Source organism: Leucoraja erinacea, chromosome 7, assembly GCF_028641065.1.
Source record: "Leucoraja erinacea ecotype New England chromosome 7, Leri_hhj_1, whole genome shotgun sequence".
Lineage (NCBI taxonomy): Eukaryota > Metazoa > Chordata > Chondrichthyes > Rajiformes > Rajidae > Leucoraja > Leucoraja erinaceus.
Genome location: NC_073383.1, coordinates 42,882,958 through 42,901,375, shown reverse-complemented (window position 1 = coordinate 42,901,375; position 18,418 = coordinate 42,882,958). Strand labels below are relative to the sequence as shown.

Below are 18,418 nucleotides of genomic sequence, written 5' to 3'. Positions count from 1 at the left end.
GAAGGTGAAAAAAATGAAAACAGGGATTTGGAATTAGCAAGGGTGGGAGATGGATACATGAAGGATGGGAAAGAAACCCTGTGATGGGGACAGGAGTAGTAGAAAGAAAGGTGGGCATGCGGGAGAGGGGAAACGGGGTAGTTGAGAAGGAGGGGCGAGGAGGGTTACCTGAAATTGGAGAATTAGGTGTTCATGCTTTTGGTTGTAGGCTACCCTGTGTGAGTAAATACAGTGCCCTCCATAATGTTTGAGACAAAGACCCATCATTTATTTATTTGCCTCTGTACTCCACAATTTGAAATATGTAATCAAAAAAAATCTCAGGTGGTTAAAGTGCACATTGTCAGATTTTATTAAAGGCCATTTTTATACATTTTGGTTCCACCATGTCGAAATTACACATCGTCAGTCCCCCATTTCAGAGCACCATAATGTTTGGGACACATGGGTTCATAGACGTTTGTAATTGCTCAGTATTAAATGCCTCCTTAATGCAGGTATAAGAGAACTCTCAGCACCTAGTCTTTCCATCACCGTTGGAAACTTTTATTGCTGTTGATCAATATGAGGACCAAAGTTGTGCCAATGAAAGTCAAAGAAGCCATTATGAGACTGAGAAACACGAATAAAACTGTTTGGGACATCAGCCAATCCTTAGGCTTACCAAAACTGTTTAGAACATCATTAAGAAGTAAGACAGCTCTGGTGAGCTTACTAATCGCAAAGGGACTGACAGGCCAAGGAAGACCTCCACAGCTGATGACAGAATTCTCTCTATAATAAAGCAAAATCCCCAAACACCTGTCCGACAGATCAGAAACACTCTTCAGGAGTCAGGTGTGGATTAGTCAGTGATCACTGTCCGCAGAAGACTTCATGAATAGAAATACAGAGGCTACACTGCAAGATGCAAACCATTGGTTAGCTGCAAAAATAGGATGGCCAGGTTACTATTTGCCAAGAAGTACTTAAAAGAGCAACCACAGTTCTGGAACAAGGTCTTGTGGACAGATGAGACAAAGATTAACTTATATCAGAGTGAAGGCAAGAGCAAAGTATGGAGGAGAGAAGGAACTGCCCGAGATCCAAAGCATACCCCCTCATCTGTGAAACACGGTGGTGGGGGTGTTATGGCCTAGGCATTTATGCCTGCTGAAGGTACTAGCTCACTTATCTTCACTGATGATACAACTGCTGATGGTAGTAACACACTGAATTCTGAAGTTTATAAACATATCCTATCTGCTCAAGTTCAAACAAATGCCTCAAAACTCATTGGCCGGCAGTTCATTCTAGAGGTAAAACAATCCCAAACATACTGTTAAAGCAACAAAGGAGTTTTTCAAAGCTAAAAAAATGTCAATTCTTGTGGCCAAGTCAATCACCCAATCTGATCCCAACTGAGCATGCCTTTTATATGCTGAAGAGAAAACTGAAGGGGACTAACCCCCAAAACAAGCATAAGCTAAAGTGGCTGCAATACAGATCTGGCAGAGCATCACCAGAGAAGACACCCAGCAACTGGTGATGTCCATGAATCACAGACTTCAAGCAGTCATAGCATGCAAAGGGTATGTAACAAAATACTAAACATGACTACTTTCATTTACATGACATTGCTGTGTCCCAAACATTATGGTGCCCTAAAATGGGTGGACTATGTATAAACACCGCTGTAATTTCTATTTGGTGAAACCAAAATGTATAAAAATGACCTTTATTAAAATCTGCCAAATGTGTGCTTTAACCACATATGATATTTTTCTATTACAATGTCCAAATTTTGGAGAACAGAGGCAAATAAATAAATGACGGGTCATTGTCCCAAACATTATGGAGGGCACTATACTAAAGTGCTGTGGCTGCCCTATATGCTTTCACACTGCACAATGCAAGTTGCAGTTATCCCTCACACTGAACCATCTCCAGTTTAAATTCCATTTGGAATATTTTGGAGGACCAAGAACCAAGAAGAAGAGCAGGTGTGAAATCGTACAATCAGAAGATTTGGTTACAGCAACAATCGGTTACTCTGTCAATTGCTTTTATTTCACATCTTCTGGGGGGGGGGGGGGGGGGGGGGATTTGCATTTTTACTTGCTGCTTTATAGTTTCTAAATTTAAATTATGCCAATTCAAGTCACAAAACAATTAAAATTGACTCATTGCATACTTAGATGTTCCAGGTATTACTACATATTTATTTAATTGGGTAATGGGCTATCAGTATACCATTTTTTCAATAAAACAATTGTCTTTAAATTCAAGAAATAGATTACACACAGTATTTTTGATAAAGCAACATACAGAAATCGAGATGAGGGAAATGTTATTTCTTTGACACTTCCTTCCCTTTTTCTGTGTATTTTGTGGGATTTCTGAAGATCGATATTTCAACATTCCAGGAAAACTTTGTGCTCAATAAATCTGTAACATCTATATTTTAAAATGATACACGGTGATGAAAGGGCAGATAAAACTGGCATTAACACACTTGTTTCTTGATTTCAGTTTCCTTGGATTCTTAGTGATTACACCTCAGAGGAATTGGACTTGAGCAACCCTGAAGTCTTCAGGGACCTTTCCAAACCCATTGGAGTTGCCAATGACAAGAATGCCAAAGCTGTGCAGGAAAAGTAAGTGTTTTTCCTTTTGAAGGAAACAGATCCTTTTTTCCCCTATTTAGTGTTATAATTTTCTTAACTTTAATGTCAGCTGCAGCACATCTGTCCCAATTCCTTATTTGTTTTATTTGGGCCTCTATTTATCTTCAGCAAGCATTCATAGATCTGTGTTTGTTCCCTCTTGTCAAACCTTTTTTTGGCATTCCACGACAATTTATTTATATGAATATATGTAAATTATTTTGTGACACTATGTTAGGGGCACTGGGAAAACATTCAGCTTTTCAATAGAATAGAATATTCAAGAAAGTTAATTAATATGCAAAGCTCGATGTTTACCTGCCACCAACTATATATAATCTATTGTAGCAGTCATTTGATCTCTGTCTTGTCTGAAAGCGGAATTGCTGGAATTGTATTTTTGATTTGCCATCCCGCCCCGCCCCCCCCGCCCCCTCCACAATAAAGTATACAGAAGTCTGAAAAAACAGGTGTCCATTTCCCTCCGGGTGCAGCCAGACCTGCTGAGTTCCTTCAGTAGTACTTTATAAGGAAGTTGGAGTTGAGGCACTGCCTTGTATACAGCGATTCTATGTGGCCATCATGGTCTGGTTTGGCTCAGCCACTAAGCACGACATCCAGAGGCTGCAGCGAATCGCTCGATCAGCTGAGAAGGTTATTGGCTGCAACCTTTCCTCCATTGACAAACTGTACACTGCAAGATCCTCTCTGACCCCTCTCACCCTGGCCACAAACTCTTTGAATCACTTCCCTCTGGAAGGTGACTCCGGACTCTCAAAGCTGTCACAGCCAGACATAAAAACAGCTTTTTTCCACGAGTAGTAGCGACGACAGATGGCGCAATGGGCTAAGTGTTCGGCTGGCGACCGGAAGGTAGCCGGTTCAAATCCCGCTTGGAGTGCATACTGTCGTTGTGTCCTTGGGGCAAGACACCTCACCCACCTTTGCCTGTGTGTAAATGTAATGTAATTATGTGAAGCACTTTGGGGTCAATGCAAGTTGACTAAAAATGTGCTATATAAATAAGATTATTATTATTATTATTACTCAATAACCAAAAATCTGTAGTCTCCTTTAGCCACATGTTTCATCGATAATGTTTTATTATTAATGTTTTATGTGTCATTCCTAACTGTCACTATGTCATGCTGTCACTTGTGGGCGGAGCAACCAGTCGAATTTCTTGTATGTGAATACTTGGCCAATAAACTTATTCATTCATTCATTAGTTCCATCATGGGGGGAAAAAATCATTCAGTAATCTTATCTTATTAACATTTACTACACTAGACTTTAAGTTCCTGCAAGGCTCTGACACCCCTTTCTCTTATTGTCCTGCAGGTTTGATAACTTCGAGGATCCTACAGGAACGATTGACAAGTTTCACTACGGAACTCACTATTCCAACGCAGCTGGTGTAATGCATTACATGATACGGGTTGAACCCTTTACAACTTTGCACATACAGCTTCAAAGCGGCAGGTGAAGCAGCTCAGCACATGTCAAGTACTGATTAAGTACATTAATACCTTTAAAATGTGACATAATCTTCATTGCGCTGACTGCAGTTGTTCAAGAACGTGGTCAATCTGGCATTTTAGGATAGGCAATAAATTCAGTTCAGTCACCCTTATCTCCAGGATGAAATTGGTCAGGAATGAAGGATTTAAAATATAAAGTCAAATTTATTCATCACATGCACCCGAAGGTGCAGTGAAATGAATTTGCCAGCAGCGATACACTTAAAAAGAGAACACACAATAGAATTGAACACAAACATCCACCACAGCCTTCTTCACTGTGGTGGAAGGCAATAAAGATCAGTCAGTCCTCCTCCTTTGTTCACCTGTGGTCGGGGCCATACACCCTCCATAGTCGCCACTATTGGGCTGGATATACAGGCCCTCTCGTCGGAATGATCTAAACTCGGAAGTCGGGATGGTCGAACACACTCCGCGGCTTGGAGCGCCCGAATCGGCACTTTCCTACTGGAGAGCACGGCTTCAGGATGTTATAGGTCTCAGGCTGGCGGTTGGAGCTCTTCTCCGGCGATCCCCAAATATCCCCAGACTCCGTATGATAAGTCCACGCCGTGCCCGCCGCTAGAAGCTCCGCAGATCACAGCCCCACGATCCCAAAGTCACCAGGCCAGCCATCGGAGCACTCCTTTTTGGCGACCCTCGATAAAGGGTTCGCCCCCGCTTCACGATGGAAAAGTCTACACTGCACCCACTGCTGAAGCTCTGAGCCCGATTCCGGGAAAGGCCGCTCCAATCCATGTTGTTAGGCTGCGAGAAGGGAGGTGGAGAAGCGACATGGAAAAAGTCGCCTCTCTGTTGAGGGTAACAGAAGAACGGTTTCCCCCCTTTCTTCCCCACCACCCCCACACAAGACACATCGAGAAACGCCCAATACAAACACTTAGACAAACCAAAAAAAACACAAAAAGTCGAAATAATGAACACGCTGCTGGCAGGGCAGCCGACTCGCAGCGCCCCCAACCACCCCCAATAGACAATAAGTGCTGATTAAACCAGTGGTTGCCTGATCACCATTTATTGTCTAACAATGTCAGCCTTGTGTTAGAATCCTTCCCCGACTTGACCTTTGTTGCTGCAACCTCCCTTCATTCCTACAGCTTTTGGAGAAGATTTGTGTTTTATGAGGGAGAGGTTCCAGAAAGTAGGACCATTCAAAAAAAAGAGCCCAGACCTGAAATGTTGACATTTCTTTCCACAGATACTACTTGACAAATTGAGTGTTTCTAGCATTATATAGCAATGTATCCAGGAATTTAACAGAACAGCACCACTTAATGAAAGCATTTTAGTGGAAGAGCAATTTCTGATTTTTACCAGGAATTGAGAGATGGGACAGTGAAGGTTGTTGGGATTGGTTGCCAGGATGCTTGGAGGCATCGTGCAAAGAAGTTTTGAAATACAGGTGCACAACCTTTTATCCGGTGTTCCGGAAACCGAAAAACTCCGAAAACCGGCCATTTTTTCCAGGATGTCGTCGGCACACCAAAGCTCGCGTTTGGTGCCAAACTTGACCCGAAACGACCCACGGTCAACCCAGGTCTGTACTACTGTAGCGGCTGCCTCCTCCCCGGAGACCGGGGAGACACTTAAACATCTGTAAATCATTGCTTAAATGTTAGTCAGTTAGTTTGGAGGGCTTTTATGTGAGGGGGGGGGGGGGGGGTTGAAGGGGTAAACTTTAATTCTTAGTCCCCTACCTGGTCGGAGAGGTGGGAAGCGGTCAATGCCTTACCGGGTCGCCATGCAGTAAGCTCCGCAGCGCTGTGGCCGCCAACTCCCAGCTGGGGCTGCGGGCGGCGCCGGTTGTAGCTCCGACCCCGGCAACTCTACCCCTGGCTGCGAGGCGCTCCAAATCCAGCGCCGCCCGCGGCCGGCGTCGCAGCGCTGGGATACCTGCGGGGAGCGGGCAATGCCTTACCGGGTCGCTGTGCGGTAAGCTCCAGGGCGCTGAGGCCGCCTTCTCCCAACATTCGCGGAGCTGGGGCTGCGGGCGTCCAGACGTAGCCCCCAGCTCCGCGATGTTGGGAGTCGCCGACCAGGTAGGGGACTAAGAATTAAAGTTTCCCCCTTCACCCACCCACCCCATCACCACATAAAATCCCTCCAAACTAACTGACTAACATTTATGCAATGATTTACAATGATTCCCTGGTCTCCGGGGAGGAGGCAGTCGCTCCAGACTTTTCAAGCCGCCCACGCTACCTACCTAATCTACGCTAAAAATCTTCCATTCGGAAATCCGAAAATGTCCGAAATCCGACAAGTGTCTGGTCCCAAGGCTTTCGGATAAAAGGTTGTGCACCTGTATGTCATTTTCAAAATATGTTAGCAACCACATTCAGAATATTTGCTTTATTTCTTTGGCAGAAGAGACGATTAAAACCACTACTCTTCAGGAGATCAGCTGAATCACAGGTGGACCACGAGGAAAGATGTTTGATCTGATAAGGATTTCCCACTTAAGCTGACACAAAAATGCTGGAGTAACGCAGGGGGTCAGACAGTAACTGTCTGTGGACAGGTGACGTTTCAGGTGGAGACCCACCCCAAAACATCACTTATCTGTGTTCTCCAGAGATGCTGCCTGATCCACTGAGTTGCTCCAGCACTTTGTATGTTTTTGTAAGCCAGCACCTGCAGTTCCTTGTATTTTCAGGATTTATCACTTTGTGTGTTCGTTCCCAGGGACCTTGTATAACCATATAACCATATAACAATTACAGCACGGAAACAGGCCATCTCGGCCCTACAAGTCCGTGCCGAACAACTTTTTTTCCCCTTAGTCCCACCTGCCTGCACTCATACCATAACCCTCCATTCCCTTCTCATCCATATGCCTATCCAATTTATTTTTAAATGATACCAATGAACCTGCCTCCACCACTTCCACTGGAAGCTCATTCCACATCGCTACCTGAATAAGTATCTTTATAATTTTCAACGAAGGAGGCTTTCAAATTTGCCTCTGAAAAAATGCCAATTCTGACTTTCTCATCCTGTATCTTACAAAAGTATACTGAGGCTGTCAGCATTTATATTCCTGGAATTCATGTAAATAACTACTTTGAGTGTTCAAAACCTTTTGAGAATATGCAAAACTGGTTTAATGTTTGATAATTGCAAAATTTAAATGAACGCGGAAGTAACATGGTTAGGAACAAGTTAATTTTAGTCTGTTACAACTTTCACTCTCCATTCACTTCAGTTTATTCTGCCCTGCTAGAATGCTACAGCCATGCAGTAAGGAAACAGGCCCTTCAGTCCACCAAGTCCGTGCCTACCATCATCCTCCCATTTACACTAATCCTCATTTTTATTCTCCCAACATTCCCAGCAACACCCCCCAGAATGGACCACACTGGATGCATTAACAGAAGTGAATTTGCGATTTACCCCACAGTCTCCTGCTTCCCAATGCGTATGTCCGCTCATTTGCGTTGGCTTCCATTTCAGCAGTGCCTCAATTTAAATCGTCACGTCCTTTAGTTTAGTTTATTGAGATTAGTTTATTGTCACGTGTACCGAGCTACAGTGAAAAGCTTTTGTTGCGTGTTAACCAGTCAGCGGAAAGACAATACAGTCCTGTTCAAATCAATGACTTTGCTCTGTAATTTCCCTTCATCATTTCAGAAGTTTGCTTCTCAACCCTCCTAACCTCTTGTCTAACCCTAATTTTCATCATGTCACCATTGATAGTTTTGTCCAGTTAAGACCTTGGGGTCTTGAATTTCCTCCCAATATTTTGCTCTTGGATGGATTGAAGGTGTGGGGCTGGAATGAGTGGAGAGGGATGGCAGGGAGGTGCTATTATCTGTTATTACCAAACAACCAGTCTGAAGAAATTAAAATCCAAATTATTAGAACAGTACAGCATAGAAACAGACCCTTTGGGTAGTTTAATTTATATTTTTGCCATACTGATTTATTTTATTTCCCTGTATACTTCATTACCTGTTATTCCAGCATTTGCAATTCCTTTCACATGTAGTCTTTGACAAAAATATTGGGAATGCTGGTGGTTGGCCACTGTCAACATTGAATGTGTTACTCGTTGGGATGGCAACTCTAGCCCATTTATGGAGGTTTATTTACCCATTATCGTTTTCATTTTTGTGCTTTCTTTATCTTCAAGGTTCGATTGCGCAGATCGGCAGTTCCATTCCATTCCTGCTACTTGGCAGGCTCTCATGGATAATCCCAATGATGTAAAAGAACTCATTCCTGAATTCTTCTACTTTCCAGAATTCTTAGAAAATCAGAACCGTATGTATTTAATCTTGTATGACGAATTTGGTTGCAATTGTCTTTTCTGATTTCCCCGTTCAGAGAGTTTGGTCCACTGCTTAAATGGCTTATGTGGCATACAAACAAATGAAAAAAATGATGCTAAGTCTTGAAAGCACTGTTGCTCATACACTCATAAATATTGCACTGAACTGGCCTTTTGACTCAACTTGCCTAAACTGACCAAGGTGCCTTCCTGAGGTAATCTGATTTGCCTGCATTTTACCCATATTCCACTAAAACGTTCCAATCCACGAACCTGTCTGAACATCATTTAAATCAGAGGTCGGCAACCATGTTCTGCATAGGGGCCAGGACGCATGTCTGTGAGAGGATGGCGGGCCACATCTATCACGTGTACACATGGATCCCGCCCTCATCCCGCCCCGGATGGCAGGCAACAAATCACGTGTTCACATAGATCCCGCCCCTTGGAGGTCGCCATCCGGAGCACTGGCCCCTCGTTACGGGCGCTCATGAAAATGCGCACCTACGGACCATTGCCTTGGCTCTGTCCTGCAGGCGGTGGCTCAAATACTCATACTCACTCGTTCCCGGCCTATTGACAACCTTGATCCCGACAGTGGAGCCCAGTCACAGAAGGTGCGCGGCCGTGTCGGCAGCTTTACGCAGGATGCGGTACAGCCAGCGCTCGGAAGCTCCACCATTGCAACCGCAAGTGCAGGCCTCCTTGCATCACCGCGTTTGGGCGTAGCATCCTCGGCCCCAGGAGGTACCGGAGATGACGTACGTCTGCGGGCCAGATGATTACGGGGGAAAAAATACTCCTGCGGGCCATTTGATTTCGGGTTACGGGCCGCATTCAGCCCGAGGGCTGTAGGTTGCCGACCCCTGGTTTAACTGTTGTATTTGTACCCGTCTCTACAACCTTTTCTGGCACCTCATTCCATGTGCGGGAGGAGCAGGGGTGGCAGCTTCATTTTCCAGCGTACAGGTGCTTGCAGGTTAGATAGAGGTTGGGGTAAAAGAGGATGGGGAGGTGCATTATTGGTTAAGGGGGGCATCACAGCAGTAGTTCTAGATTACATTACTGAAGGATCATCACTCATTGTGGTGAAATGGGTGGAGCTGAGAAATAAAAATGGGATAATCACCTGGTTGGGATTGTTCTATAGCCCCTAAATAATCAACAGTAATTAGAGGAGCAATATGCCAGGAGATTGCAGGCAGGGTTGTCATGATAAATGAGTTTAACTTTCCCAATATATATTGGGCAAGGCAGGTAAGAGTAAGGAACCTTGGATGATGAGAGCAATTGAGGCTCTGGTCATAAAAAAAAGGTGTGGGCCATGTATAGGCACCTGGGATTAAGGAGTATAGGCAATTGAGAAGCAAATTTAAGAATGAAATCAGTAGGGCAAAAAGGGGCATGAGATATCTCTGGCAGAGGAGAATCCAAAGAGATTTTATAAATATCATAATGGGGAAAAGGGTAGCCAGGGGGAGAATAGGGCACCTCAAACCAAAGTGGTCACGGATTTGTGGAGATGCAGGAGATGGGCAAAGTCCTCAATGAATATTGTTCCTCTGTTTTGACCATGGGCAAATGGAACTAGCTTAGATGAGGCATCTTGGGTCGGCATGGATGAAGGGCATTTTTCTGTGCTGTATGACTGACTGTGTATCTATTGTTCTCTGTATGAAATAGTTGCATGTCAGCTTCTCTTTAAGTTTACCTGTTTCACTTTAATTTCACCTTCCAACCCTCTAGTTATAGACTCCCCAACCCAGAGGAAAAGGTGGTGACAATTACTTTCATCTAAGCACCTCGATCTTATAGACCTCTAATGTCACCCCTTGGCTCATGCTCCACAGAAATCATTCCTAATCTATCCAGTCTCCATTGTTCTTGAGCCCTCCAGTTCTGCCAACATTCTTGTGAATCTTTCATCTTTACTGTTGCTTGGTAACCAGCACATTATATTCCAAGTGCAGTTTCATCAACATCTGAACATGGCATCCCAAGTCTTGTACTTAGTACCCCGCTCAATGAAAGCAAGTGTGCCATACACCTTGACCACCTTGTCTAGCAGTATTGTCACTTTCAAGGAACTATCTGCTTGTACCCTTTCTACACACCCCCAATGATCCTATTATTTGGTGTATATCCTGCCCTGGTTAGACTTGCCAAAATGTTTCACTTTGCACTTGTCTGAAATAATTGTCATCTGTCATATACAGCACCTATCAGGTACAACAGGCAGTGAAGAAAGCTAATGGAATGTTGGCCTTTATAACAAAAGGATTTCAGTATAGGAGTAAAGAGGTTCTTCTGCAGTTGTATAAGGCTCTGGTGAGACTACATCTGGAGTATTGTGTACAGTTTTGGTCTCCTAATTTGAGGAAGTGCATCCATGTGATTGAGGCAGTGCAGAGTAGGTTCACGAGATTAATCCCTGGGATGGCGGGATTGTCATATGAGGAAAGATTGAAAAGACTAGGCGCGTATTCACTGGAGTTTAGAAGGATGAGGGGGGAATCTTATAGAAACATATAAAATTATAAAAGGTCTGAACAAGTTAGATGCAGGAAAAATGTTCTCAATGTTGGGCGAGTCCAGAACCAGGGACCACAGTCTTAGAATAAAGGGGATTGAAGACTGAGGTGAGAAAAAACTTTTTCATCCAGAGAGTTGTGGAATTATGGAATTCCCTGCCACAGAGAGCAGTGGAGGCTAAGTCACTGGATGGATTTAAGAGATAATTAGATACTCTAGGGGCTAGTGGAATCAAGGGATATGGGGAGAAGGCAGGCATGGGTTATTGATTGGGGACGATCAGCCATGATCACAATGAATGGCGGTGCTGGCTCGAATGGCCAAATGGCCTCCTCCTGCACCTATTTTCTATGTTTCTATATCTTTGTCCACTTTTCTGGTGGCCTACATCTTGCTGTAATCTTAGAAAACCTTCTTTACTGTCCATCATACCACCAATTTTGGTGTCATCTGCAAATTTATTATCGTGCCACCTACATTCTAATATAAATTATTCATATTAATGAGAAACAATGGGACCCAACACCAATCTCTATGGGACAACACTAGCGACAAGTCTCCAGTCTGAAAAAAGAAACCCCACTTCCACCATCTGACTCCTTGCACCAAGCCAATTTTGCATCGATTTTGCCAGGTTGCCCGTGAACCCATGTAAACTTATCGACTGGGCCGGCCTATCATGCAGGAATATGTCAAAATGCGTGCTAAAGTCCTTGTAGTCACTTAAAAGGTGGAAAGGGAAAAGATTTAATAGGAACCTGAGGGACAACATTTTCACTGGAAAAGCTGCCAGAGGAGGTAGTTGAGGCAGTTACTATAACAGCATTTAAAATAAAGATATGTGGATAGGAAAGGTGGGCAAATGGGACTAGCTTAGATGGTGCATTTTGGTCGGCCCGAACAAGTTGGGCCAAGGGGCCTATTTTCGAGCTGTAGAACTCTAATACTCTATGTCTGCTCCAAATTCATGAGACAAAATTTTTCATGTAGAAATTCATGGTAACTATCGTTAATCAATCCTTCCTTTTTCAAATGTGGATATGTCTAATCTCAGAATCCCCTCCAGGAACTTTCCCACCACCGATGTTCGTCTTACCAAACTGCAATTCACTGGCTTGTCTTTGTAGCCCTTCTTAAATAAATCACAGCACTAAACACCTTCCAGTTTTCCAGTACCCCACCTGTGACTAAGGAATATCCTAAACTCTCTGCCAAGGTCCCAGCAATTTCTTTGAATTACTTTGCTTCCATGACCTTCTCCATGGTAAATACAAGTGAGAAGTATTTAATTAAGACCTCGCCAATCTCCCTGTGACTTCACATATCCAACTGCAGTAACCCTAAAGGAGACACAAGACTGCAGATGCTGTAGTATTTAAGCAAAAAACTGCTTGAGCAATTCAGCAGATCAGACAACATCTGTGGAGGAAAATGAACAGATGACATTTTGTATTGGGACCTATCATCCTGAATTATCCTTTTGCTCTTAATATATTTGTAACTTTTGTTGGGATTCTTCTTTGACTTAATTGCAAAGGAGATCCTTTTGGGCATCCTGATTTCCCCCTTAACTGTATTCTCACATCCCTTGATTTGCTTTATCCTTGCTGACTATACCTGACAAATGTCTCCTCTTTCCACTTAACTTCAACAATCGTTGACAGCCAGGGTTCCCTAATCCCACCAGCCTTGTATTTTTTTTTTCTTACAGGATCATGTTAGCCCTGAACTTTCACCTTTAAAGTTGTAAGACATCTGTTACCTGCGAAATAGTCTCTCCCAATCAATCTTTGTATGTTTCGATCGAATGCTAAAATTAGCCTTGCCTCATTTTAGGACTTTCATTTATGGACTATTCCTATTATTTTCCAAGACTTTTTTTAAATTATAGAATTTTGGTCACTGGTCTCCAATGCTCCCCCTGACACTGACACTTCAACCACTTGCCCAAATTGAGGTCAAGTGCTGTCCCCTCTCTTAGGACCATCCGTACATTATTTGGGAATCCCAGATGCAAATTCTGACCCATCCTAATACCGTTGTGGCAGTCCCAGTCAATATTAGGGAATTAAAATTGTCTACTATTACGATCTTATTAATGTATAGCTATCTGCAAATGCCCGACATGTTTGCTCTTCTAATTCTCACAGACTATTCAGCTGCCTATCGTAAAACCCAATCAAAATGATCATTCCCTTATTTTGAAGTTCTATGGCCTCACTGAATGTTTACCCAGTAATAACCCCTCCAAATGCAGTAATGATGTTCCCCCTTCTCTCTCTTACCTCCACCTCCATCATGCCTATAGCATCTGTACCCTGGAACATTGTCCAGTCCCATCCAACCCTAAACCATGCTTCTGTACTAGTTATATTATCGTGATCATATGAGCCTATCCATCTCCTGAGCTTATCTGCTTTAATCATCAGGGGTTTTCCATTGAAATAAATTAAGTTTTGCCTCTCAGACCTTCCTGGCTCCCTTTACTATCACTGTCTGTCCTGCTTACTGGCCAAGCTTGCTTTAGTTTAGTTTTCATCTGTTTGTATTCCTACCTCTTTGGTCCCAGATCGTGCCAGACTAATTTAAAACATCTCAAGTAGCTCTAACAATTCTCCCCACCACGACATTGCTACCCCTCCAGTTCAGATGTGACCCCTCTTGTACAGGTCACCTCTGCCTCAGAAGAGCCCCCAATTGTCCAAAAACCTGAATCATTCTCTCCTCAGACATATCCTTAACTCTGGCACCCAGGAGGCAACACAATGTGGAGTTCATTCACGACCATAAAACTGTCAAGGTTGCCCGGCTGGCAACAGGGAAAAAAAGTTAAGTGAGAGCCCTGCATCATATACACAAATCTGCATGAACAACTGCTGCTATTCATGCGATATAACCCTGCCCTAAAATACTCCCCGGTGTATAATTTTAAATTCATACATTACTGCTGCTCATGATGCAACTTCAGAGTAAACTGACCCAATAATTACTTGTGAATTATTTTGTTGTAGTAGTATAACTCTCAAAGCCAATATTCTGTTTTATTTTTGAGGCATCAGAGCATTGAATAGATAATGGCAGCTAGGATTAATAACGCTAATTTCTCTACAATTAAAGGATTTGATCTTGGACGTTTACAAATTTCTAAGGAGCGGGTTAACGATGTGATACTTCCACAATGGGCCACATCACCTGAAGACTTCATCTACAAGCACAGGAAGGCCTTGGTGAGGGTTGCAACATCATATTTGTTTTGTGTGTAATGTATGCTGAATACCCCCTTCCTCACCAAACACCCCCCCCTCCCCCCATCTATCCAACAATGTTCTGACATGTTCCATTGCCAGAAAAAAAGCGAGTCACTTATTTTGACAGGGTAGTAGTGCAGGAGGTAATGCTGCTGTCTTACATCTCCAGTGACCCAGGTTCAACCATGACCATGGATGCTGTCTGTGTGGAGTTTGCATGTTCTCTCTGCAATCATGCAGATTTTCCCCAAGTTCTCTGGTTTCCTCCCACATCCCAAATACATGTTTTTGGAGGTTAATTGTCTGTTGTAAATTACAACCAACCTTGTGTTGCTTGATGGTAGGAGAATCAGGGTAATTGATGGGTATGTGAGAGGTATTAGGTGACAGAAATAAGTCGAACTCCTCTGAAAATCAGCAGACATGATAGGCCCTTTATCAAGAAATATGAAGAAAAATGAGCTTATGCATGTTTTTGCATTGACACCAAATTGCATGCAGTGATTATTTTGTACAGCATTGGCAAGCATACTGAAATCATATTCTTGGTGTAGTCTCACTTTACTGATCATCTCTAATGGATGTGGGTTTATAGATCATGCGAGGCATTGGCCTTCATTATTAGTTGAACTGTAGCTAAAGTAATGCAGGAACCAACTCAACAACAACGGCATAAAAAACTGTTATATTCTAGTCTAGTCAATAACCATGTTGATCCAACCAAAATGGACCAGCTTGTGCTTGTAGCTGTTATACCTTCTCAACCCACATCACAAAATGGTGGAAGATACCATTGATATTTCTCGTAACCATTTTTTTCTCAAACCTGTGGCTAAGTTTAAGGAATACTGCCTTGAAGATCGGTAATGTTCTTTGTGTTTCTTTATTTCTTCAGGAGTCAGAGTATGTATCTGCTCATCTTCACGAATGGATCGATCTGATATTTGGATATAAGCAAAGAGGACCAGCTGCAGTAGAAGCACTAAATATTTTCTACTATTGTACATATGAAGGTAAATATTAGCAGCCTCAGATCTACAAATTTCCAGATTTATCAATGCAAATGTGTTGACATTGTCTTCCTCACAAAATGGACAGTGTCAAAAAGGAAAACTTGTTAAAACAAAGCTGACGAGAGTCCCACTTTGCATGGAATTCATCAATTTGTAAGTTAAATGCTCTTCCATATATTAGTGTATTGCTGTTTGTATTAGACAAATATTAAAATGGGCTTATTTTATGGGGACCATAGAAGGGTCTGAAAGTTTACAATGGATCAAATGGGTACCAATCCCAACTATCTTTTGAAGGCAGGAATTCTTGTTGAGTTGCAGTTTGAAGGCACCTCAGAGGTTCACTATACAATAACTTATTTTGGTAGCCTCTCCTTGATCTTGGTTGCCAGTAGACTGATTGATTAGAAACCATCAAAAACAAGGTATATTGCAAGTTGCCAGTCTTCAGTTGAGAAATCATTCCAATCAAGCCCATTGGCAGCAGCCAGGAGCAGACCCCTTATTTTCTTGTGTAGGAAAGAACTGCAGATGCTAGTTTAAATCAAAGATAGATACAAAATGCTGGAGTAACTCAGTAGGACAGGCAACATCTCTGGAGAGAAGGAATGGGTGACGCCATCAGTCTGAAGAAGGGTCTCAGCCCGAAATGTCACCCATTCCTTCTCCAGAGATGCTGCATGTCCTGCTGAGTTACTCGAGCATTTTGTGGCTATCCCCTTATTTTCTCATTGGCATCAAGTTTTCAGATTATTAGCAAATCCTTGTTCAATTAAGGAGACTAGACACTCAAAATTCAAACTTGGTTTCAGTAAAGATCAAATTTTATTGATTAACATAGGAATGACCTTTTAATCTTTTCCTTGAGCAATGTGTGGTTTTCTCAATCTCGCCAATATTCATCATTATATCTCAAAGTTAAATGAAAATGTAGTCAAGAGATGAATTAAGGACTACTTTCAACTTTGGTGTACTTGATGGAATCAAGCAAACTTTGCCTCGGTGCTCTGTTGGGTGGTGATAGTTTCCCTGCTTATGTTTGTCCATGGGGTTTGGCGTCAATGACTAAATGTGTCGTCACTTATACCTTATAAACTGCAGAAAGAGGCTTGTAATGCTTGTAATTTGAATCGCTCTTCAAAAACTACCCAAATAGTATAATTCATTGATGTTTACTCACTGCACTGCGAATTTAATCCAGATACGTTTTATTGTTGAATCCACTTTCACGACGTTATAGCTTTATATTCCAGATTATAATTTATTGAACTGAACAATTTTCTCACTCTTGATCTACTTTTTGCTTATTGGATAAACATTGTGTCCTGTGGTTAATGAAGTATCCCACTCACCAACCCTTATCAAGAAAACAGTTCCTATGCCTTCTCCCGTTAAATATCTGGGCAGTAAGAACATTCAAATTCTCCACTCTTCAGTAAAATTTTACTGGTTTCCTAATATAGGTCTGGCGTTGCCTGTTTTTAAATTTTGGGTTGTAGATTTGGTAGATGAATATTTTAATGGTCTTAGACCAGATTGTTTGAAAGTTTGTGTTTATTTAATGGGTTTCCCAGCCTTGAAACCTGCCATAGACATTTATTGTCTCTGGACGATTAAGAAGTGCAGTCATTATTTTAAAGTGTAACATGACAGACATTCATGTGCAAAAGCTTCCACATATATGCTACTGATCAGCTAATCTGTTTAAGGTCGTTTTTTTCCAAATATGCTGTTTTGAATTGTATGCAGAAATGTATAGTGCCCTTTGCTTATTTTTTGACATGATGTTTGACAGGAGCAGTTGACCTGGATGCAATAGCAGATGAGAAAGAGCGAAAAGCACTGGAAGGGATGATCAGCAATTTCGGACAGACTCCTTGTCAGCTGCTAAAGGTATTGTTTTAGAGGTTCTGCAATTTTTTGCAACAGTTGGTTTTTTGTGTGGTGCTCAGGTTAAGACCATTGACAGGATTATAATCAATCAAAGAGATACAAGGGTTTACAAGTTATAGGGGCAGAATGGAATGAGAAGAGAGCAGTTTTACAGAGACAAGTTAACCAACAAAGCCAAACCTACACGCTTGCAGGGAGAATGTGCAAATTCAACACAGACAGTGCCGAGGACCATCAAACACAGATCCCTGGCGTGTGAGGCAGCAAGTCCACCAGCTGTGCCACTATATTTTATTTTCCAACACACAAAAAATTATACGTTGATTACTTTGGTTACTAAAAAAAAGAAACTATCCATTTTCAGTCTTAAATCTCTAAGTGATGCTATGTCCCCCTTTACAGCTACTGTAGGTTTTTATTCAGTGCAAGTCTATGGGGCAGTACATTGCCCATAAAGTTGCTGCCTAAGATTGCCAGAGACCCGGAATTGATCCCGAATATGGGTGCTGTCTGTATGGAGTTTGCTCCTTTTCCCTTTGATTGCATGGGTTTTCTCCGGGTGCTCTTGTTTCCTTCCACATTCCAATGGTGTGCAGGAATCTTTTTCAGACCCAACCCAAAATGTAATATTTTTCTTTTGTCCAGAGATTCTGTCTGACCTGTTGAGTTACTCCAGCTTTTTGTGTCTATCTTCAGTTTGAACCAGCATCTGCAGTTCTTTCCTACACACACAATACTATACGAGGAGGGAAATTGTGTGTGTGTGTATAGTTATATATTCACACACACACGCACAATTTTTGCATATTCACACGCACATGTTTACATATTCTGTTGTGCTGCTGCAAGTAAGGATTTCATTTCGACATGAGAGAATAAAACAATCTTGACTTGACTTACGTCGCTAATGTGTGGGATAGAACTAGTGTATGGGTGATCGATGATCGGTATGGACTCGGTGGGCCGAAGGGCCTGTTTCCACGCTGTATCTTTAAATTAAACTAAAACACTAAAACCAGAGGAAATCTAAAGAAGGGTTTCTACCCGAAACGTCACCCAATTTCTTCTATCCAGAGATGCTGGCTGCTCCATGGAGTTCCGCCGCACGATTAAAGCATGGAATAGTCTTCACCATACTATAGGTACCCAACCAGAAGCAATTAAATTTAAGGTAGCTCTTTTTTTTCCCCAAGAACCCTTTCTTGTTTAAGTCCAAATCAAGAGTCAAGAGAGTTTTATTGTCATGTGTCCCATGTAGCACAACAGAATATGTAAA

At 42.4% G+C, this 18,418-nt stretch overlaps 1 protein-coding gene across 8 annotated transcripts in view; it reads left to right on the top strand.

Moving 5' to 3' along the window:
• nbeal1 (neurobeachin-like 1) overlaps positions 1-18,418 on the top strand; it is a 237,135-nt gene that overhangs the window by 180,656 nt on the left and 38,061 nt on the right. For all 8 annotated transcript variants that reach the window (XM_055638377.1, XM_055638374.1, XM_055638378.1 and 5 more), the window contains 6 exons: positions 2,512-2,636; positions 3,987-4,127; positions 8,319-8,449; positions 14,106-14,215; positions 15,132-15,249; positions 17,045-17,142. In XM_055638377.1, coding sequence (XP_055494352.1) covers positions 2,512-2,636; positions 3,987-4,127; positions 8,319-8,449; positions 14,106-14,215; positions 15,132-15,249; positions 17,045-17,142 — 723 coding nt within the window. The remainder of the gene's footprint in view (positions 1-2,511; positions 2,637-3,986; positions 4,128-8,318; positions 8,450-14,105; positions 14,216-15,131; positions 15,250-17,044; positions 17,143-18,418) is intronic.